This window comes from Podarcis erhardii, assembly GCF_964252035.2.
Source record: "Podarcis erhardii genome assembly, chromosome: 2".
Classification (NCBI taxonomy): Eukaryota; Metazoa; Chordata; class Lepidosauria; order Squamata; family Lacertidae; genus Podarcis; species Podarcis erhardii.
This window is the reverse complement of record NC_138498.1, coordinates 106,584,282-106,607,956: the sequence shown is the minus strand read 5'-3', so window position 1 is coordinate 106,607,956 and position 23,675 is coordinate 106,584,282. Positions and strand designations below refer to the sequence as shown.

Here is a 23,675-nt window from a genome sequence, read left to right as displayed (position 1 = left end):
AGGCTGGGCTGTTTGTGCCAATATGTGTTGTGGAGAGAGGTGGGGTTAACCCTTTCCCCTCTCACTGTTTCTTCCATTTAATAACACCCCAGTCCTGAATTTTGTTTCTATCCTGCAAATGAAGGGGCAGTGGGGAATTCTGGTAACTTCATGCAATCAGACAGCATAATCAGAGATTCGAGGACATGATTTGTGCCTGGCGTTCTCTCTCCTTCCCACTCTCCCGCATTTATACATGCTCAGTTATTACTAGGTGTGAGCTTGCCTTAAGTTCCACATATTTCACTATAGCAGAGCCGTTTTCTACCGTAGCAGTTCTGTGCCGTTTTATTGCAGCACATAAAACTGACAGTAGCTTTGATTCGTTCTCCCCCCCCCCCCCGATAATTCAGAAGTTGTCATTTTAATTGGCAGCCTCGTGATTTGAGCGTTTTCGAGATTTGATTGCTGGCTTGTTTTGCTTCTTGAGTCACTGGGAGTTGCTTGGCGCCCAGTGGGGATTAAATGTATATATGAGTGGATTGTGTTTTGATTAGCACTAGCACTATCTGCCTGCAGACTGTCTCGCCAGAGTGGTACATGCTCTGGTTATCTCCCGCTTGGACTACTGCAATGCGCTCTACGTGGGGCTACCTTTGAAGGTGACCCGGAAACTACAACTAATCCAGAATGCAGCAGCTAGACTGGTGACTGGGAGCGGCCGCCGAGACCATATAACACCGGTCTTGAAAGACCTACATTGGCTCCCAGTACGTTTCCGAGCACAATTCAAAGTGTTGGTGCTGACCTTTAAAGCCCTAAATGGCCTCGGTCCAGTATATCCGAAGGAGCGTCTCCTCCCCCATCGTTCTGCCCGGACACTGAGGTCCAGCTCCGAGGGCCTTCTGGCGGTTCCCTCACTGCGAGAGGCTAAGTTACAGGGAACCAGGCAGAGGGCCTTCTCGGTAGTGGCGCCCGCCCTGTGGAATGCCCTCCCATCAGATGTCAAAGCGATAAACAACTACCTGACATTCAGAAGACATCTGAAGGCAGCCCTGTTCAGGGAAGTTTTTAATATGTGACATTTTAGTGTATTTTCATCTCTGTTGGAAGCCGCCCAGAGTGGCTGGGGAAACCCAGCCAGATGGGCGGGGTACAAATAATAAATTATTATAATTATTATTATTATTATTATTATTATTATTATTATTATTATTTTGCTTTTAATTATCTTGTGCATGGCGGGTGGGGGGGACAGGACACACACACGCCAGGAATCTTGAAGGCTTCAGTTTAAGAGAACGTTACAGTTGGAAAGTGTCCCCCCCCCTTGTTTTTTTATTAGATGTCTCACCTGCCCTTCATCACAAGGTCTCTGGGCAAGATACAGCAATGGAATATAAAATTATAAAAACAAATAAAACCATTGCAGCTATAAAGACACGCAAAACAGCATAATATTTAGTATATGCTGTGTCCGACATCTTCCTTCCCACTGCAGCAAATCAGGTTGCCACCAGCTACATTTGGGTCTCAAAGCTGGTACAAGTGAGCGCAGTTCACACTTGGCCATCGTGTCAACTCTCGTGATACCTGTGCCATGTTGAACCTTCATCGGATTTCTGCAGGGATCATGAGACACACCGACCCCTTTCATTTCCCCCATGATATGGAACTTGATGCTGAGCCTCTGTAAAACCTCCCAGCCTTATTCCTCCCTTAAGGCAAGGCAGCCTCAGTCCCGGGAGCCAAATGCAAGCCTCTCTGGCCCTTGAAGCTCTCCCCAGACCGCACAGCCCTCACTGGACTTGCTTCCTAAGAATGTTAAGAACAGCCTGCTGGATCAGACCATTGGCGCCTCTAGCTCAGCATCTTCTCAAAGTGGCCAACCAGAGACCTATGGCTTATTGTTGAGCTCCAATTTTACATTTGTTGTTCTGCTTTTGCTTCTGGCCCCATCCTCCACTGCCATGTGGCCCTTGGAAGGTTGCCCAGAAAAGAATGCGGCCCTCAGACTGGGGGAGGTTCCATATCCACATGGCTTTAAAGAGCTGGAGCAATCCAGTCTGCTAGTAGAACTGAGCTGAGTGAGCATGCAGCCCGCTGGGTCGAAGGTCATTCTGAATATACAAGCACAAACCTTCTTTGAGGACCCTAAATTGTGAGGAGAGAGTTCGTACCGCTGCCTGTTGGAAGATTAGGTTACATGAAGCTGTAATTTCTTCAGTGTCTTTCCACACACACACAAACTAGCGCTCAGAGCATCTTACAATATAGGTAGCGGGTGGCGCTGTGGTCTAAACCACTGAGCCTCTTGGGCTTGCTGATTGGAAGGTTGGTGGTTTGAATCCCTGCGATGGGGTGAGCTCCCGTTGCTCTGTCCCAGCTCCTGCCAACCTAGCAGTTTGAAAGCACACCAGTGCAAATAGATAAATAGGTACCCCTGAGATGGGAAGGTAAACAGCATTTCCGTGCGCTCTGGCACTCGTCACGGTGTCCCATTGTGCCAGAAGCAGTTTAGTTATGCAGGCCACATGACCTGGAAAGCTGTCTGTAGACAAACACCGGCTCCCTCAGCCTGAAAAGTAAGATGAGCGCCGCACCCCATAGTCAAGTTTGACTGGACTTAACCATCTAGGGGTCCTTTACCTTACAATATACAAAATAGAAACAATAAGAATAATACATAAAAGCCCAGAAAGGCTGGGGAAACACTGGCCCCAGGATCATTCAGTTGGTAGAGCATGAGACTCTTTAATCTTAGGGTTGTGGGTTTGAGCCCCAGGTTGGGCAAAAGATTCCTGCATTGCAAGGGGTTGGACTAGCTGATCCTTGTGGTCCCTTCCAGCTTTACAATTCCACAATCTTCTACAAACACCTGTGCCTGAAACCCTGGAGAGCTGCTGCCAATACTGAGCTGGATGGTCTGACTCAGCCGTAGGGATTTAATCTTGTTTTAAATGTATTTGGGTATTTTGCCTGTGTTGTTCTTTTTTTTAACTGTTTTGAATTATCTCATGTGTAAATTGCCTTAAGGTTGTGGTTTATAAATCCCGCTACAACTAAATCTGGCCATTGGCCATGCTTGCTGGGGCTCATGGGAGTTGTAGTTCAGCAACATTTGGAGCAGCAAAGGTTTCCCACACCTGCTTCAAATCATGCTCACTTGGTGAATACCAGAGAGAAGCCTTTTCCGCAGCAGCAACTCTCTCAGAGAGCCAGTGTGGTGTAGTGGTTAAGAGCAGTAGTCTTGTAATCTGGTGAACCGGGTTTGCATCTCCGCTCCTCCACATGCAGCTGCTGGGTGACCTTGGGCCAGTCACACTTCTCTGAAGTCTCTCAGCCCCACTCACCTCACAGACTGTTTGTTTTGGGGGAGGAAGGGAAAGGAGAATGTTAGCCGCTTTGAGACTCCTTAAAGAGAGTGAAAGGCGGGATATCAAATCCAAACTCTTCTTCTTCTCAGGAATTTCCTCCTCAGGGGGAATTTCTCTGCGCTTTTAAGCGCTGCTTGAAAACATTTTGATTTATGATTAGTTTTAAAGCTGTGTATGCTGACTTGCTTTTCACAGATTTTCTTAGATTGGCTAGTGTAGGTGTTTGTGTTTGTGTATGTGTATGTAGGATATAAATCGATCCATATCATCCATTCCTGAAAAACAAAAGCCTTACCACCATTCAGAGGCAGAGTTTCAAAATGACTTTTCGGGGCCATCTGCCGAGAATCTGATATCAAGATGCCCAGAAAGACCTTTTTATTGGATTCTACAACTTTTTTGCCTTCCTTGGGGACTGCCAGCCAGCCAGTGTGTGCTAATGAGCAGAGTTGGACTGGAATTTGAGGTCCCTTCCCTGCCACAGGCATATTTGTTACCTTTGGGAAACCACTTCCCGTCCCAGTTCCCCCTGTGTAAATTGGGAACAAAGAATGATAATACACATATAGCGAACCACTTTACAAATCGAGGCGGCAAAATGCTGTATATAAGTGATAAATGATGGTACCAGGAACACTTCCATGGGCTGTTAAAAGAAGGAATCGCAACATAAAATGGAAGAGGATGTTTAAATTGGCTTATTCTGTTTATATATAGAAGGCAATGAACAATTGAACCATAAAAACAATTACTAAAACAGAATGCCTGAACTGGAGCAAACGACAGCAGGAGAATAGTAACCGCCTTAGATATTAAGAGGTTGCACAAATAGATTGGCTTTTATCTAAATGTAGCTAGAGAGTGAGGGCTCAGTGGAAAACTTTTATGGAAGCTGTTCCAAAGCTGCAGTATCTCAAGTTACAAGGCCCTAACACAGATACCGCAGTGGAAGCTCAAAGAAAGATAGCACCCAGAACAACTTTATCATGTGAGGATTGGCAAGCAGTTTGTGTTAGGATTGTCCTACTCTCGTGTAGGACCCTGGCAGAGACACATGCCCGACTGGCATGTTCTCTCCCTCCTGTTCGGTCGGTTGGGAGCTTCAAAAGCTTTCTTCAGCCTGAACTTCACAGCGACTGATACCAAGAAGCATCAGCACACTTAGGGAGCCTGTAGAGTATTTGCAATTTGCTTAACAGAACTCAGTAGCACAGCATTTTGGCTAATCTACATTTCTTTACATATACAGTCATACCTCAGGTTACGAACACTGTGGGTTGTGCGTTTTCGGGTTGTGGACTGTGCCGAACCCGGAAGTACTGGAACGGGTTACTTCTGGGTTTCGGCACATGCGCAGAAGCACAAAATGACATCATGCACAGAAGTGCCGAATCGCGTCACGCACGTGCGCAGACACGGCACTTCAGACTGCGAATGCTGCGGGTTGCGAACGTGCCTCCCGCACAGATCACATTCACAACCAGAGGTATGACTGTAATACACTCGGAGCATTCTGCTTTAGCTCCTTCCTCTTTCTCATCAGACTCCAAAGAGATAAAGAACAAAGGACAATAGTCCCACTTCACGGAACACAGTAACACAAACATCCTGTCTCTGTCACTTCCCACACTATGGAATGAAAACATACACCATGACTGCAAACACGGAGGAAGAATCCTAACAGTTTGATCATCAAGTTCCGGGTGGGTCACATTAACAATGAGGAAAATACCGCAGCTTTCTTGCCCCCATTTTTGACATACAGGGAATGCTGATTGCTGAACTTCTGACAGCAGCCTAATCTGTGGGGATTTTGTTTCAGCTAACCTGGTCGCTTGGCATGTTTGTTCTTCAGATTCCACTCCCCTGAAGTATAAGGATTTGGATAAGCTCCAGCATTAATTTTAGAGGGGGTTAGTGGTGGTGGTGGTGCCTAATTAGTAGCTTCTTCAATGTGTAGAACATTGAGAGCTTTCTCCTCTGATGCACTGATGGCTCCTCTGAAGTTTCCCAACCCATTTATAATTAGTCCCAGGTATATATAACTGAACATTTTCAGACTCTCATTCTCTCTGTAGGGAAGGTAACATACAGCTTGTTCTTTGTGACTTGCAGTCTCCTGGTGTTCTTAACATTCTATTATGTAGAAAAGATGACGTTTTCTTTTCCTAGCTGAAAGAAATTTAGAATGAAAAGACAGATGTAACGTTCTTTAAAAAGTCACTGTGGTTTTATTCACTGTGGCTTCAGTTTCCTTATAGTGTACATAATATTTGCAAGACATATGCTGGGTCAGCTCCCAGCATCACCCTTCATGTTTCAGAAAGAAAGGTCTGTTTCATCTTTTAAAAATAGTTAACAAACAAACAAACATTCACATCTCACTTTACCAAAACAAAGCATCCCCTCACAAATATTTCAAAATCAGCTGCATAAATGCTGTAAGAATGATTTCTGGGGGAATAGGTTGATGATGTTGCAGGCACTAGCCAGTTAAACCCACCATGAATAAGTTTCCCTGGAAATGCCAGAAACTTACAAAATCAGTTTGTTTTTCTGAACGCATTCTACGATGCTAAAACGAAGGTGTGTTCTCAGGGTACCGTATTTTTCGCTCTATAAGACGCACCAGACCATAAGACGCACCTAGTTTTTGGAGGAGGAAAAAAAGAAAAAAAATATTCTGAATCCCAGAAGCCAGAACAGCAAGAGGGATTGCTACGGAGTGAAAGCAGCGATCCCTCTTGTTGTTCTGGCTTCTGGGATAGCTGCACAGCCTGCTCCATAAGACGCACACACATTTCCCCTTACTTTTTAGGAGGGAAAAAGTGAGTCTTATAGAGCAAAAAATACGGTATTTAACCAATCACCATCATAATTCCAATGTTGTGTCCATCTTTACTCTGAAAACTCATCAAAACTGGAATAGTTTAACCTGTTTTTATGTTGGTGTGGCAATTTAAAGGGGGTGGGGTTTGCCACTAGTTCCCCTTCCATCCGTTCACTGACAGCGTATTATAAAAACCAGATTGGCAGATTGGTTTGGGAATCACGAACCATGACTAGACTGGGATTCAGATTTCACCTTGTACAGTATATGACATTAGCCTGAAGGCCTTTTCTCAACCATAGAGCAGCCTTCTGAAGGGGCACTTTGTAAGACGGAAGGAGAGTGCGTAACCCGTTTATCTCTGAATCTGTCCACCCACCCACCTGCTTTTTCCCTAATGGGGTCCCATAACTGTTGGGAGTAAAACAGTCGGAGGCGAGTTGCAAAGGAAGAGTACTTTCCAGTGGAAAATGGGCTCTTACGGTATATAACTGATAGCTGCAATTCAGCTCTGACATGAGGCTACTGACTCCCCTTTCACCTTAAGGATCTGTTCCAGACTCACAAGTCCTCCCTTCTTTAAAAGGCTTTTTGTTTAGGACCCGTAGGGCGCTAGTATTACAGAACATGGAAGTTTCGCTGTAGTTCATCTTAGGAGGATGATGGTGTAACTATGCCATGAAACATAATATGAGGCATTTTCCTGGAGCCGTTTGTGAGGAAAGGCCTGCAGGCCAATGATGTACAAGCTGGAAAGCACTGGGTGCAAGTTACATCAGCCTCCTTTTTAATCATGTATATATGATTTAATATGCAAATCTTTTTGCAATATTTATCCGATCTATTCGTATTATTATTATTTAGATGATTTATAAACCACCCTTTGTAAAAGCCACAGGGTGGTTTACATAAAATCGATAAAATAACACAATCCTTCAAAAACACGTAATAAGCTTAAGACAGTTCTCTCTTTTTTTTATGTTGATGAGCAGAAGACCTTCGAATTAAGGCATAATTCCACACACACACACACACAGCAACTGTTATAAATACAGAAATACTTTTTTTTTTAATGTTGATGAACAGAAGACCTTCAAATTAAGGCATAATTACACACACACACACACATCCAGCAACTGTTATAAATACTGATATCCTGCCTCTGAAATTCCTATCACAGCACATGAGGGCTTCAAAAGGGCCACCACAGCAAATAGCCATGGATAGGCACATCCTCAATTAGTATGGCCTTATCACTTTTTAAAGCCGTCTTAAGTCTAACCTAGTGGCTGCCACATCTTGTGGAGTGAATTCCCTGAATTGATTATGTGCTGTGAGAAGACGCACTCCATTTTGTCTGCCCTTAATCCCCTGCCTATCAGTTGGGTTTTTTGTGATCCTGAGTCCGAGCATTGTCAAGAGAGAGGGACAACTTTCCCAGCATGACGTTCAAAAGCAGGCAGCGCTGCATTTCTCCTTTCGAGGGTAAGAGGACTTCGGTTTGTTTATTGACCAAACCAGAGGACTTAATTTTGGGAAAGAGGCTCATTCCTCTAACGTTTTAAAACCTTAGTCCAAAAAGTTTCCCCAAAGGCTTAAAATTGGTGAAGCAAGCAGTCGTGTGTGTTTTTTTGTACACATTTTGTTGGTAAGCAACTATACCATACGGATGCAATCGGTTACATTCTTTACAGGCGAGAAATACCGTGCGTTTAGCTGTTGTGAATTAAAATGTGATTAACAGATTCCAGAGTAGACTTTGAGGAGGGGGAGTTGCTGCTGCTGCTGCTGCTGCTACCATTGCAGCAAATCTGTGCAATGCCAAGGTTTCCTCAGGTGAAGTCTTCTCTGTTCTTGGATAACCAGTCTGTTCCAGCCGAGATTCATCCAAGGAAACCATGCTTCAGCTCAGACATGGGATCACAGGGCTGCTGGTATTTATTATTTACAATATTTCAAGGCCTCCCTTTGCACACAAATCAATTGCAGGGTGGTTCACCACCTATTATGCAACCATTATACGCAGCCTAAAATGCAAGTGCGTTCATTATATGCTTTCACAGGCGTATTTCTACTCACTTTGCACACCCCCCCCACCTGTCTGCATTTCAAACAGTAGGTTATATTAAGGTTAGATTAAGCAACATAAAAACAATTATAAAAAAAACCACCACAGGAATATTCCACAATCCACAAAGATTATCAAGGGCCTAAAATAAGTGCCACAAGTGCAATAGAAATAGTAAAATAATCCCTGAAGGGGTACTTGGAAGCAGGCATGAAGCAGCTCAGGACCGCAATACCTCAAGGATCGCCTCTTTCAATATGAACTTAGCCGGACCCTGAGAGGTCCAGAGGGTGGCAAGACGAGAACGGGGCCTTCTCTGCAGTGGCTCCCTGTCTGTGGAATGCTCTCCCCAGGGAAGTTCGCCTGGCGCCTTCATTATACACCTTTAGGCGCCAAGCAAAAACATTCCTTTTTAACCAGGCCTTTGGTTGATCTGATTTACATCCTATGCCCTTTTAAAATGTGGTTTTGGCAGGGGCGGGGCGCTATTGGATTGTTGTTTCTATTTTTATTATGTATTTTGTGGTTTTATATCTTGATTTTATTCCGTGAACTGCCCTGAGACCCCCAAGTATAGGGCGGTGTATAAATTTAATTAATTAATAATATCACAAAATAAAAAATGACAGTTGGTAGAGTAGACCCACTGAAATTAATGAAGTTAGGCCCATTAATTTCCAAGTACAACTTACCTGAGTAAGTGCCATTCAACTCCACGAACTTTTTGCGATCAAAATGTCATATCTAGTTGATTTTAGAGATGCCTGACTGAGGCATATCAAACAAAGAAATGGTACGCTCTTACATACAAACTTCTCTAGCCTGTTACGACTTCTTGGAGAAATCTTATATGTATTTGTTTATCCTCTGCATGTATTTCTTCACCCTACCTTTTTGTCCAAAACCTACATGGAGGCTCACATGGCATTAAAACCCCGCAGTCTTCTTTCTCAATTGCTGAATTTTGATTGGGATAATTTGGCTCTGGCTCATTCTAAACTGCCAGAAGGAGCTGGTGTTGGTTGGCATCTCCCTCAGTTTGTGCTAATTTTTGCCTTGTGTTGTGCTTTTCGTTTTCCTCCCCCTTCTGGAACGGCACCGGTCGATAGTCACACAATATGTTACAATAAAATATGAATCCGTTTGTGTCCAGATTTTGTGTATTTCATTCTGGAAGTGGATCTCCCCCCCCCCCCCGAGTAACATCGTATAGGTAGTTTATCCAGCAGTTTCTCTTTCTTTTATTTTTCCTTGTGTTTTCTAGGGGCTAAGCTCACAGTAGCGGCAAACGTACGTATATTAACCCTTCTAGGAAAAAGCAGCTTCAGAGGGAGGTGGTTTTCAGCAAATAAGTGGCAGGCAGAGGGTGCTTAACCCTTCTCTCACCAATTTTTCTGCTGTGAGCAGCTTTTCTCCATCATAAGATATTCTTGACTTCTGTTTGCAGAGGCAAACACATCTGGCTTCCAGAGTTGGAGCAAGTGAAGGGGGGCGGTTTACAGGGGGAAATGATCAGGTGGGGAAGGGTTAAATACAGCCTTCCTCCTTCACTTTACCACTGAAAATTGCCCATTCCTCTGCCTTGGAAGGAACAGCAGTTGGGGATTACATACCTAAAAATGTGTAGTTTGGCCAGGAGGCAGATTAGTTATTTAGCTCTTGGGGAAAGCAGAGTCTGGAGTCTTCTCCACCTGTGCTAATGCTTTCCTTATTTGTGGGGGCTTGGAAGGGAGGGGGCTTGGAGAATGCCCATGTTAAGTTCAGTCACTGCTAGAATCCCATAGCGGACAGTTTCCTCCCTGCACAATTCAATGTCTCTGAATCCACAAATCCACTCGTTTTCCTGCAGGCGACTGTCTTTTCTGTCTTTCATGCCTGCTTCCAAGTACCCCTTCGGGGTTTATTATGGTGGGTAGGTGCGTACAGAATTTCAATTCCTGGAAATCTTTGCTCTCATGATCACGGAGGACGTGTTAGAATAATGTAGAGATAAGCACTTTTGAAAACTTCAGCTGCTCAGGGGTGAGGGGAATACACAATGGCTCTGCATCTCTTATCAATGCTCTCTTAACTGTTCCTTACTTGGATAGTGAGCTTGAGTGACAGGGAAACCTCATCCATTAAAGGGGGGGGGATGCCAGCGATTACTGCATGGCAGAGGAAAGGCATGAAATTTTCAGTGAAGTTAATGCACAGATTGCATATCTGTTTCACTCCATGGTGGTGGTGCAGAGATCTTTCACCTTGTGGTAAGATCCACTAAGTCAGTTCTTGGTATGAGCTTTCGCGTGCATGCACACTTCTTCAGATAAGATAACACACTTCTTCAGATAAGGTGCTACTGGAAGGAATTTGTTTTGTTTTGACTATGGCAGACCAACACGGCTACCTATCTGTAACTTGTGGTAAGATGTCCCTGTCGTTGCTTTGGGGGGGGGGGAGCAAAACAAAACCCATTCTGCCTATTGGGGTTAAGCTAGGGTGCCTATTTCATTCCACCTTCCCATCACCTAGGCCAGCCTTCCGAAACTGGGTGCCCTCCAGATATTATTGGGACTACAATTCTCATCCTCCTCAGTGAACCGCAGCCTTCCCCAGCCCACTAGGCTGTGGGAAGGCTGGCCTAGGTGATGGATGGGATGCCAATGAGGAAGACTCCTCAGGGTTCTAGTTAGCCCCAGGTGTAAACACTGTCCCAGGCTGCTGCTGTCAATGCAAAGGTTCATCTTGTTGCTTTGATGATACTTGATGGTACCTCTCTCTCCCCACAGGTGAGAGAGCTGCCTGCAACCCCAAGCCCATTCATTCCACAGACTATGCCCACACCTCCATGCCCTCTCAGCCATGGAGACTCCCATGTTCGACACTATCCTGGAGACGACGGACGGGGTGACCCCTGACCCCAGCTGGACGCTGCCCTACCCGCTGGGCTTCCAGGTCTCACTGACGGGCTTCCTCATGTTGGAAATTGTACTGGGAGTCAGCAGCAACTTGACCGTCTTGGTGCTGTATTGCCTGCAGGCTGGCCTGGTGGACTCTGTCAGCAACATGGTGACCATGAACTTGCACGTGCTGGACGTGCTCATATGCGTGGTGTGCGCCCCACTTACCATGGTGGTGGTCCTGGTGCCCCCCGACCGGGCCGCCACACTGCTTTGCTGCTTCCACGAGGCGTGCATCACCTTCAGCAGCATTGCCACGGCCACCAACGTGCTGGTGATCAGCCTGGACCGCTACGACATCTCGGTGCGGCCGGCGCAGCGTGTGCTGACCCCTGGCCGCGCCATCCTTCTCCTGACTGGTGTCTGGGTGCTGTCCCTGGCTGTCTTCTTCATACCCTTCCTCGAGGGCGAGCTGGGCCACGCCAGCACGTGGCAGAACCGCACCGTGCTCTGCGTCGGGCCCGAGGAGTTCCACGCCGAACTTGGCACCTCCTACCACCTGGCGATCCAGATCCCCACGTTCTTCGCCGCCGTGGCCGTCATGCTGGTGACCTACGCCAAGATCCTGCAGGCCCTCAACATCAGCATCGGCAGCACCTTCAAGCGCAGCCAGCGCCACAAGACCAAGAAGAGGAAGCGGCGGAAATCGGCAGAGCCAAGCGGTAGTGTGGCGGCCGGCGGAGCGGAAGCCAAGCGGCTCTCTCAGCCCGTGCCGGCGCTGCCGACGCCACCGCCCATGGGGGTGCAAGCCTCGGTCTCTGTGATCATCGCCCTGCGGCGAGCGGTGAAGCGCCACCGTGACCGGAGGAAGCGCCAGCGGCGGGTTTTCCGCATGTCCCTGCTCATCATCTCCACCTTCCTGTTGTGCTGGGCGCCGCTGTCTGTTGCCAACCTGCTGATCCTGTGCCTGGGACCCAGCCCCCTGATGGGCAAGCTGCGCGTCTGCTTCCTGGCCATGGCCTACGGCACTACCATCTTCCACCCGCTCCTCTACGCCTTCACCCGCCAGAAGCTGCGGAACGTGCTGCGCAGCAAGCTGAAGAAGCGAGTGGTGTCGGCTCTGCAGGTGGACCCCGCGCCCGGCGGCACCGTCATCCACAACTCCTGGGTGGAGCCGCCCCGCAAAAGCTGCAAGGGTCGGCTGCGGAGTAGTGACGGAGCCGAGCGCTGCCTGACTGAGGCCGCTAAGGAGTGAGGCGTAGGGGGCCGAGCCCTCAAAATGGAGGTTCAGCAGAGTTTGGGGGTGGGCGTACGAATCTTCCGCCTCGCCCAAGCTGGTGAGCGGCGAGTGCCAAACACTGAAAGGGGAGGGAGGCACAGAGGCCGCCAGAAACTACAACACCGGTGCTAACCCCTCTGCCCAAAGCCACCAAATGAGAGAAGTGGGGGTGAGCCAATGTCTTAACGAAGCAGCGAGGGTCAGCCATCGGCGCCTTGCCGAAACCCCAAGGGTTTCTGGGTAGGGTGCGATACTGATCCCTCACAAAAGGCCCTGCGCCCAGAGTGCAAGGCCTTCCCGTTGCCAGCCCTGAAACCAACCGACTTTCTGAGGTAAAAGACGAAGGCTCGAGCCTTCCCACTCACAGCACCGGCCGATTCACCACACTGAGACCCAATATGATGATCACTACTACTACTCCTATTTAATGTTTATATCGGTGCCAAGAGTTGTGCTAAAGACATCCACTCGGGTGAGGTCCCCTGCATATAGGGTCGTTGAGCCCACATGGCAGTGAGCAAGTGAGCTTCCCCATGGGCCTAATCAGCTAACACATATTTCTCTTTATTGCTGGCTAAGTCCGGGAAGGCTAGAACAAGTTCTCTGCCCGCTGATGGAAGTGGAGGAAGAGGTCTAAGAAAGCATTTTGTGGCTGCGGGGGAAATGCAGGTTTGGGGAAGGGGTGAGCCTCGCATAGCTCTCGGCCCCACTGTTTTGCTGTGCTTTCCTCTCCAGAACCCCTTAGATTAGGCAAGTGACACGCTGTTCTGTTGCATCATCCCAGGCTCCTGCCGTCTCCAGAGCATGATATGGTTTGGGGGTGGGTTTATGTGCAGTTGTAGATCTCTCAGTACAATGGCTGGAGCCTGGCAAACATACCTTTCTGCAAAGGTTTATGTTAGGCTCTGCACCCACACACCACTTCCATATTGGGACCAGTTTCCCAACAACCTACTTGGTTTTTTTTTTTAAGGCTTCAGTACTGCAGACGCTGATTTCCTTGCCTCTGCCATCGCTGGTGGCCACTGACTCTCAGCATCAGATGCTAAGTGCAGCTGCAGTTCTGGATTTGAAGGTTCACTACTGTACCAAACAGCAACAGCTTTTGGGGGGGAAAGGGGAGGGGGAAATGGACCGCTCCAATCAGAGGAACAGGGACTGTAGGTGTAGACATGCCCCAAGCAACCCCGGATGTCTCATTTAAAAAGAGGCCAGACATCAATAGCTGCCTTATACCAAGCCCACACCATTGGGTTCCATCTAGCTCAGTATTGTCTGACTGGCAGTCCAGGGTCTCAGGCAGGGGATATTCCCAGCCATACTGGGAGATACATCAGGATTAGAACTGGGCATTTTCTGCGTGCAGAGCAGGTGCTCTGGTACCGAGCTCTGGCCCCGCCCTCCTTGCAGCCTGTATCCCCTAAGTAACATGGTCTGGAAAGAGGACCTAGGCATACATCAACAGCAGAGTTGGACCCAGCCCTTTCATACTGTGCCTCTGGGGGAACAGAGGGGAGTGGGGGAGACGGTATGCCAAATGGAAGGTGCCAAGGCTTGGGATTGGCCTTTATGGAGCAGGCAGTGAAAGAGCTGTCCAAGGGTGCTATTTGTGTACTAGGGGAGCTGAGCTGGGTGCAAGTCCCACTGGACCTGGTAGAGCTTACTTCTGTTAGGCACTAACGAAAGTTGCAGCACTGCCCAAGATACAGGCATACACCTGCCCAGCCACTCGCAAGAGATCATTTCCTTGCCGCTGTTACGTTGAAGGTTGTCAGAAGGGAAGGAGAAGAAAGCCCCCAGGCTACCAGCTACAATTCCGCTCCTTGCTGCTTCCCAGAAATGCATGAGGAGCATATGGTCAGCCACTAGGCAGTCAGTTCTCTCCCACACTCTCCCTTAGAATAGGCCCAGAATCCTCTGGCTCATCAGCACCCAATGGCGGGAGGAGCAGAGAAGTGCCCCTCAAAAGTGTGTGGGCGCGTGGCAAATGCTGAATAGATCACGAAGCTGGCGAGAGCCTCTAGAAGGACTTTTTTTTTCCTTAACGGGTCAACGGCAGCTCATTATAGTTCCTTATTTCCGAGCTTCTTAAAAACTTGGCATTAGACTGGTCCTTTACCTAGACTTACTGCAATACAAGAATATACACCATAAGACTGTTGGTCTATTGCAGACGAGGATTGGCACCTATTGGCAGCAGCACCTCAAAGCTTCAGACCAGGGTTTTCCCTAGCCCTAACCAGAGACTAAACCTGGGATATTCTGCATGCAAAGCCACAGCCCTTCCCTGGTATCCACAGAGCCAGGCAGACAGTCACACAAACTGGCCCTGTTGCATCCTTCCTCCATGCCAACCGCCAGCACAGTTATCGACAAAAGACTTGCTACGTCTTCTTCATTCATCCCACGTGGCAAAAGAAAAAGGAAGGGGGGGACCTGTTGGAAGTAACATTTGGGTGCCCAGCTTCTTCCTGCCAGGAGTCTGAAGGCGGATTTCACACGACTGTCTCGTCTCTTGTGTATCGGTGTAATCTAGCCATAGGTGTCATATTCTGGAAGCTGTAACATGGCCACAGTTGAAGGCAATAAAAGAGCTGGTGAGTTGTGTGTGAAATGTGTCAGAAATCGCGGGGGGGTTCCCAGAGGATAGAACCAGTTGGCATCACATGAACAACCCACTGCCCCTTTTAGATAAAGCTAGAAGTCGCAGATTCATCCCGGCAGAATGGGATCATCTCAGTGGTAATAGATTGTGCTCGTATTTTCCCAGAGGTAGTCTCACTGGAAGGGAGAGCAGAAACAATTACCAAACGCCTCACATCCATATTTTCCTGTGATGTCCTACTGATACACCGAAGCCTTTCTGAGTGTGGTTCTTCCTCTGGACTGTGCTATCTGCCAAAGGCGTGTAAGTAGGGAATTCATGGTGGCTTTCCCCCATTATAGAAGAACTTTGCCTTGGAGAATAGTAAACCTCTTGAGTCTAAACCTCTTTCAGGCTGCTTTATTTCATCTGGGTTAAAAGACTTGGCTTGACGTTTTGCCACTTTGCGTCTGTCTCATTCACTTGCTCTGATCTTTAGCCTCAAGCTGCCCTGATGCAATCCAAAATACAAATGAGTAACCTTTTTTCCTGCTGTGGGTTGAGGCAGGAGCAGGGAACCTTTGGTCCTCTGAATGTTTCTGAACTACAACTTGCACCATTCCTGGCCATTGGCCCTGCTTGCTAGGGTTGATTAGAGTTGTAGTTCTGCAACATCAGAGCCAAGACTGGGCAATGTCACCCTCTTTTGTCCTCTCTCCTTGCCACTCTTTTCTACCTCTTTATAGCGCCCCTTTCCCTCCTTCTGCCCAGTGGGCTGCCGAACAGCTCTTGCCAGAGGTCAGAACTAATCCCTTACAGAAAGCTTTTTGAAATTGGGCTGGGGTCCGCATAAAATGGGCCCCACTCCAACAAAGGAATCATGAGATGTAAAGAGCAGCCACAGTCTGTGACCACATACCGGCTGTGGTTCATATAAATAAATAAATAAATGGGGAGGGGTGACTGATCTTTGCAATAGTATTGTTGCTTTCTTACGTGACATCAAACCTGAGTTGTACAAATGTCAGAACGTTAGGTTGATGTATGGTGAGAACAGTTGTTTGCTTTAAAAATGTACAGTGGGAGAAGATCCCTATTTGGCACTTCGTAATTATAGAGTCACTCCTTTAGAGTGTGGGAAGGCACCTGCCAGCTCCTTTAGAACAGGTGCATAAATACAAAAACTAAATCTAGATATAGGACTACAGCAAAATAATGTGGAGGGGAAAGGGGGGTTGGGAAGAATGGAAAAGCACAACACATAGGCAGTGTTTTCCCCCACTAAGGACCGGGTGTTTATTTTCTGTGCTGGACACTGCCCTGTCACAAGCAAGCCGCATTCAAGGAGGAGTTGACTTGCTCATTATAGTCAATGGTGGCAATCAGTTTTTTGAGGAAAAATTGGAAGAGTCTGCTGTCAAAATGCCAACAGTCTCCCGCTAAGGCAACTGCTGTGGCAGCACAGTGGGGCTCTTCGACATCATTTTCACATGGGGAGAGTGTTTTCTGAATGTGCTTCCACCTAGTGAGATCTCAGTTTTGCTTTTCAATGGATTGCCGAAGGGCAGTAAATCTCAGGTCTCACCCAGAAGGGGGAAATACCTTGAACATCAAGCCAAGTACAATTTTTCATTGCTGTTATCAACTACTGGTAATTGCTGCTTCTTAACAACACATCCTACCCTTCCAGAGCAAAACCTAGTCACTGCAAAAGCTGAAATATCTTTTAGAATTGAGCATTGTTATTTCTCTCTTCTGGTGGCAGGGCAGGTATCAAAATGAGCAGTAGTATTAAATAGGAGGTTCCCCTCTGCCCAATAACACCCTTCATTTATGCAATGTTCCACCAAACAATAAACTATGATTTATTAGGATCGGGCAGTCTTAATCCCAGTAAGTCTTTAACCATGGTTTACCATTACATGCAAACAAAGCCAATGGTTTTTTATATGTGATATAATAATTATATGCGGGTCTGCTTACATGAAATCAGATCACTGATCCAAGTATACAAGCATTGGCCACCATGACTGACAACATTTCGAGGTCTTGGGGCCTTTCCAAACTTTAGTTGCCTGCAATTCTGTAACTGGAGAGTTGGCAAATTTAAGTTGGGGCCCTGGACATGCAAATCACATGGTAGACTACTGAGTTGGTGCTATTCTTAGGAGCAGATATTTGGTCGATTACATTCCTATTCCATTCTTTAGAAAGCTTTGGGCAGTTACCAAAGCCCATTCACTACAGACATATATTTCTAACTATGGCCCACCCCTTTACATGCTGTCTTAAGGGTTGCAGCTTTTCATAACCAGAACTCTGTAGTTGTGCAGACGCAGATCTGAAGAATAATTCTACACTGGCAGCTCTGCTGTGTGCATCTGGAAACCAGTGTGAGAGGGCAAACCTTATGAGGAATGGTTGAGAGAATATGGTATGTTTAGTCTGGTAAAGAGAAGACTCGGAAGAGATATGGTAGACATCTTCAAATTAAAGAGCTGTCGCCTGGAAGATGGAACAAGCTTGTTTTCTCCTGCTCCAGATGCTAGGACCCAAACCAATGGATTCAATTACAAGAAGGGAGATTCTGACAAAGTCACAAAGAACTTTCTGACTGTAAGAGCTGTTTGACAGTGGAACAGGCTCCCATGAGAGGTGGTGGACTCTCCCTTCCTTGGGTTTTTAAAAGCAGAGGTTGAATCGCCATCTGTCATGTGAGATCTAGTTGAGATTCCTGCACAGCAGGGGGTTGGACTAGATGACCCTCCTCGGGGTTCCTCCCAACTCTACAGTTCTATGATCTGATCCATCTTCCCTGCAGCAAGCCCTAGGCTCTGCACTGCAGGCCAGTATGGCTGCTCTGTGGCGCCATGCAGGTTATCTAGAACAATGTTGGCACTAGTTTGCCCTGTGCCATTCTGCATTCGATTTAAGATGCATGAGATTTACCTTGACGTTTCCTGCCATATCAGAGCTGTGGCTGCAAATTATGCAGACGTGCGGTCTAGTTGTCCTTGATGTGGCTGCAAGCTTTTAACAAACATATTTGCAATTACTGCTTCACAATGTCAGCCGAAGTTAATTTACGTAGCCAAAGCCAGGGACAGAAGACAGAGGGGCTTAATACATTTTCGGAGGAGGAAAAGCCTCACTTCCTAGCTGCGTGACACTGGTTAGCTTCCCTGTACTGTGATGATTCTTCACCTAGTCAATTTTTCATGAGCCTTGAGAGGGCGATAAGAGATCAAGGGTATGCGTCTCAAAGTCGGTTTTTTTAAAATTCCAACTGCGTTTGATCCTTAAAGAATTGCTTGTGGCTGATTTCATTTCGGATTCTCAGCAAGGACACATTGCTCACCAAAAACGCACCCAGCTTTTTCCCTGCAGAATATTCCTGCCTTGTACATTCTGCCTAGATTGTAAATGCTAGAGTGGGTGCTCAGTGCTGATCAGTATGGGCATTCCTCAGCTAGAAAGCAATCTATTCAGGGAAATTCAACCTTTTCAGTTGGCCCCACCACAACTACAATGTTTTGAAATTTGCTGCTGATGTCAAACACCATCTCTCCCTCTCACTGAATGCACTTCACGTTTGTTGCAATGTGCTACCTGTACCAAGTGCTGCTGCAGTAAGGTCACATTGTAATTTACGGTCTCCCATGACACCTCTCTCTAAATTCCCCACAAGCCCTCCTGTACAGCTCTCCACACAGTTCCCTGGTGCCTGGTCTCCATACAATGCCTTCCATGGAGCCCAGATTCCACAAATGCATGCAATTTCACAAATGCTTCCCCCCAAAGCTTGCAATTCCACAAATGCTTCTCCCACATACACTATGCTGCCCTTGGAAACTTGTAAGCATTGTTGGGATAAGGAGTCTGTGTTATACCATTCAAAAGCACTCCACTCTCCTTCTCTTCAATTCTAATATCCTCTGCACAGGAAAATAACCCTTCTGCCTTTGTGCTTTAACGCCTAGCTGTAAGTGAAATAGTTATTACCCTGCTCCTGCAGCGAGGGGAACCTATTTCCTGTGCTCAGACTCAGCCCTGGAAGGATGGAAAGGAAGAAAGGGAACGACATGCTTCTCTGAGGTTGTGCAGAAAGCTTTCCTCATGCCACTGCGTAGCTGTAGCCTGCCTTCTTGCTTGTGAGAGGAAGGGACCAGTGCTTCGAGGTTAAAAAGCAGGTCAGACACATTTAGGCCCCATCTGTGTCGTACATATAGAGCTGTATCATATGAATTTAATCTGTCTCCCAGATAACCCTGTAGTTTCTTTAAGGGAGCTGTGTGTTGCTAGAAGACCCCCCTGTTCCCCTCACAAAGCTACAATTCCCGGCTCCCTGGGGATAGGGCAGAACTGTTAAACCCCTCTGAGAGTTGTTGCTCTGAGGGGACGGGGGACGGCTGCCATATGTCCAGAATTTCGCAGACGTAGCCGGGATTTGTCCGTCGAAAATGGCGTACGGCCGCTCGTGGCGCTGTGGGTTAAACCACGGAGCCTAGGACTTGCTGATCAGAAGGTCGGCTGTTCAACTCCCCGCAGTGGGGTGAGCTCCCGTTGCTCGGTCCCTGCTCCTGCCAACCTAGCAGTTCGAAAGCATGTCAAAGTGCAAATAGATACTGCTCCGGCGGGAAGGTAAATGGCGTTTCCGTGCGATGCTGTGGTTCGCCAGAAGCGACTTAGTCATGCTGGCCACATGACCCAGAAGCTGTCTGCTAGCTCCCTCGGCCAATAAAGCAAGATGAGCACCACAACCCCAGAGTCGGCCACGACTGGACCAAGTGGTCAGGGGTCCCTTTACCTTTACTGTTGGAGTCTCAGCCCCTCTGCCCTACCAGTGAGCACCAGCAGGGGGGTTTTCCCCACTGAGGGAGCAACACCCCACTCCACTTCCAGGCTTCTTCCTCCTCAAGGTCACAAAATTTGGGGGGGGGGGATAAATTGCTAAGATAAGGAGACATAATTGTAGATGAAACACACCAAGAGGCTGAACGTCTATGGTCCAGAAGTCAAATACGAAGGAATGTCCTGTGACTTGCGCCAGCTATCCTGTGGGGATCGTATGGGTTTGGGATTCCTGAGAGGATTTTGCAATGACGTTGCATTGAGACATTGATCTGCAGGGCCTGACGCTATCCTTAAATCCATATTATGCCCCACCTGCTTCCCCCCACCTTGGCAGTGGCAATGTGATCTCAGTCAGGCCGGTAACAGAATCCCTTGGTGTGTAGAGGGAATGGCTGTACTCTGGATGGAAAACAGTAAAAGGGCTTTTCCAGCTACATGGATCAAGTGACATTTCCTGTAAATATCTTCTTCCCGCTCAAACACCCAGAATCTCCTTCAATGACAAATAATTTCAAAAAGGTTGTCCAATTCTGTGGTTTTATTTCAGCTGGGGTGTGTGCGTCTTGCTGCATCATGCAGGAAATGCCACAATATTTTTGTAATGAAATGACCAGACACACACAAAAAATTACAAAGCATCCTCCATGCATTATTGATAGGCTTTTATGACGACTGCTGCTATTGCAGTACTGTATTGGCTCTTGATTCTTAGAAAACACAGCAGTACTTTGGCCAGGATGAAGCGCTGGTGCCATCTAGCGAGTCCTGGAAGAACCTGCTTCCAAACTGCTTTGATTATTGCGAGCATTCACAAGCGACACAAATCCATTCTTGCACTTCTTTCAAACCAATGAAAAACCTGCGTTCATTTAATACCTTTGACTTTTGAAACAATTTTCTTCTGCCTGGTATAAAGTTAGGGTGTGAGCATTGGTAACTTTCCAATAATCTCTTTATTGCAGGCAGACATACATGCAGTAAACTGAGCATACTTTCCTGTCCATAGGATTAGGCAAAGAATAATTATCTTCAGAAGGTAAATGCAGGTGCAGAACCATACCAGGAGTAAAAGGAACAGGGGTGGGAGTAAAAGGTGGCCAGCAGGTGAAGGGTTAAGTGCTTCCCCCCAAAACACACACAAAACACCTTTCTGCTGCAAAACATCTCTAACCAAGGAAAGGAGAAGAGCTGTCTAACATTTCACACAGCTTTATAGCAATGTAGCTTTGGTACTCACTGTAATGCCTGTCCTTTGTCCACCTGTGATGTCATTGGCCACTGTGATTATTACTACTTTAACGTAAAGGTAAAGGGACCCCTGACCATTAGGTCCAGTCATGGCCGACTCTGGGGTTGTGGCGTTCATCTCACTTTATTGGCTGAGGGAGCCGGTGTGCAGCCAGCATGACTAAGCCGCTTCTGGCGAACCAGAGCAGCACACGGAAATGCCGTTTTCCTTCCCACCGGAGTGGTACCTATTTATCCACTTTGACGTGCTTTCGAACTGCTAGGTTTGCAGGAGCAGGGACCGAGCAATGGGAGCTCACCCCGTCGCGAGGATTTGAACCGCCGACCTTCTAATCAGCAAGTCCTAGGCTCTGTGGTTTAACCCACAGTGCCACCCGCGTCCCCTATTACTTTATTATTTATTAAATCTGTTGACCGCTTTATTTTGCCCAGAGCAACTTACAAACAACTAAATGATGTATGTGGAGTTCCATTTACTCAGCAATTCTCCCCTGTGTGAATGAAGAGAGATGTGATTCTGGTTTGATTCTGATGTGATTCTGGTTTGCAAACCTAGAAACTGACTGACTAGTGTATTAATGTGCCAAGATAACCCCATCCACCACCTCTCCCTCATATTGCACTGTGGAAGCAGGCCTCACTTTAAAGAGCACACTCCACTCTACCAGGCTTCTTCCATAATATGAAGTTCTGTTTATAGCTGCATGGCAGGAAGTTCCACCACTACAGTTTACGCCCCAGCAAGCACTGTTTGGACTGCAGCCAAAACCCCAAAACATTCCTATCAAAGAGCTTCCAGAAGAGAGATTCCTTAGAGGTGGCGATACACACTGCCCCCTGCTGATTAAGCTAATAACACCCCACCAAACTGAGGACAATTTGGATGTGGTATTTGGGGCATTGTTCCTCTTCATCATGGGTAGGCAGACTAAGGCCCGGGGGCCGGATCCGGCCCAATCGCCTTCTCAATCTGGCCCACAGATGATCCGGGAATCAGCGTATTTTTACATGAGTGTAGAATGTGCCCTTTTATTTAAAATGCATCTCTGGGTTGTTTGTGGGGCCTGCCTGGTGTTTTTACATGAGTAGAAGGTGCCCTTTTATTTAAAATGCATCTCTGGGTGATTTGTGAGGCATAGGAATTCGTTCATTTCCCCCAAAAAAAACAAATATAGTCCGGCCCCCAACAAGGTCTGAGGGACAGTGGACCGACCCCCTGCTGAAAAAGCTTGCTGACCCCTTCACACTCAGTTTTCTGTATCCCTTAATTAGGTATGTCGAAATGTCTTTGCTCCTTACATCTCTAGCTCAGCACCAAGAACTTCGGCCAGAACCTCTGCTGTGTTCTCCACCCTTTTCCTAGTCCAGGCTCCTTCCTAGTCAGGGCAGCAAGGAGGGCTTAAAAAGGAGGTGGGGAAAAGAAATGGCGAAGGTTGCTAAGATAAGGAGGTATAGAATTGGAGATGAAACACATTGAGAGGCCGAAGAATACAAAGGAGGACCTTGTCCACATGAGGAGGTTTGGTCCACCACACCACCCTTCCAATAACTGTTCCCATGAAAGAGGGAGACCAGGAATGAGCCTCTGCTAAGATGTGCTGCTTGATTGTCTCCCCACCTTTCATCATGCCCACTTCTGCCCACAGAGTTAGGAGCTGTAGCACACCAAAGTACTGTACTGTAGTCACATGGAAAGATCTAACATGGAACTGGTGAAGAAGCTGCAAGCAGGAATAGCTAAGCTGGAATGTCAAACCTGGTGAAACTGACCTTAAGTAGCTTTCTCCTTCAAACTTTGGCAGTCTGCTTTTGCAATTGCTGTTTTGATTATCACTGGGAGCCTGAGAAATTAGTTAATTCACCTCACAAACACGCAGCCCGGTTCTGTTTATAGCTGCATGGCAGTAAGTTCCACTGAGTTCACTGCAGCTTGCTTCCAAGCAAGTGTGTGCTTGGACTGCAGCCAAAATCCTAAAATCTTCACATCAAAGAACTGCTGAAGGGAGGAAGGACTTAGAGGGTGAAGAGGAGCAATGACCCAGATTATCACCTCAAAATTATCCTCTGTGGATGGTTTGGTGGGGTGTTTACTAGCTCAGCCAGCAGGGGGAGTTATGTGTTGCCACCCCCTAAGGAATTTCCCTTCTGGCAGTGTGATTTGGTCTCCTTTCGCAAAAGGCATTTCCTCCAAGTGTTCCTTGAAACAAAAGAGAAATAGCAACAGGAAGCCCATAACCCAAAGGCTCGCCAGGGAGGGCGTCCACTGCTGACACCCTTGACCTCTTGGCGGTGGCAGTGCAAGCAGAAGGAAACAAAACAACTCAAATATCTGAAGCATGTGAAGCAACAAAGCTAAAAATAACTGTCCGTGCACATCAAAACAAACACCGCAGGTCGCCATGTTGGACCGTTGTAGTAGGGGCAGGGAATCCATAAACCACAATAAGGTTATATCTTTAAAGGGAATAATCAAAATGTCACAAAGCCACGAGCAAGGTTTTGAATAGTTCGGATTAAATGTTAAGCAAAATCAAACAAGTGGGGAGCGGAAGAGGGAGAGAGAGATGAACACGA

At 47.2% G+C, this 23,675-nt stretch overlaps 1 protein-coding gene and 1 long non-coding RNA gene across 4 annotated transcripts in view; one reads left to right on the top strand and one right to left on the bottom strand.

The window, feature by feature from the left end:
- The window catches only part of LOC309337001 (G-protein coupled receptor 22-like), a 41,918-nt gene extending 26,515 nt beyond the window's left edge, over positions 1 to 15,403 (top strand). For 2 of the 3 annotated variants that reach the window (XR_014154090.1, XR_014154091.1), the window contains exons 2-3: positions 11,026 to 13,003; positions 13,036 to 15,403. Coding sequence is in view for 1 of the 3 variants with exons in the window: in XM_081853600.1 (XP_081709726.1) it covers positions 11,099 to 12,391 (1,293 nt within the window). In the remaining 2 variants the exon portion in view is untranslated. Of the gene's footprint in view, positions 1 to 11,025 lie in introns of all 3 variants that reach the window. The other variant, XM_081853600.1, reaches the window with a different exon arrangement.
- The window catches only part of LOC309337428, a 303,990-nt gene that overhangs the window by 210,607 nt on the left and 69,708 nt on the right, over positions 1 to 23,675 (bottom strand). The gene's annotated exons all lie outside the window — the stretch shown is intronic.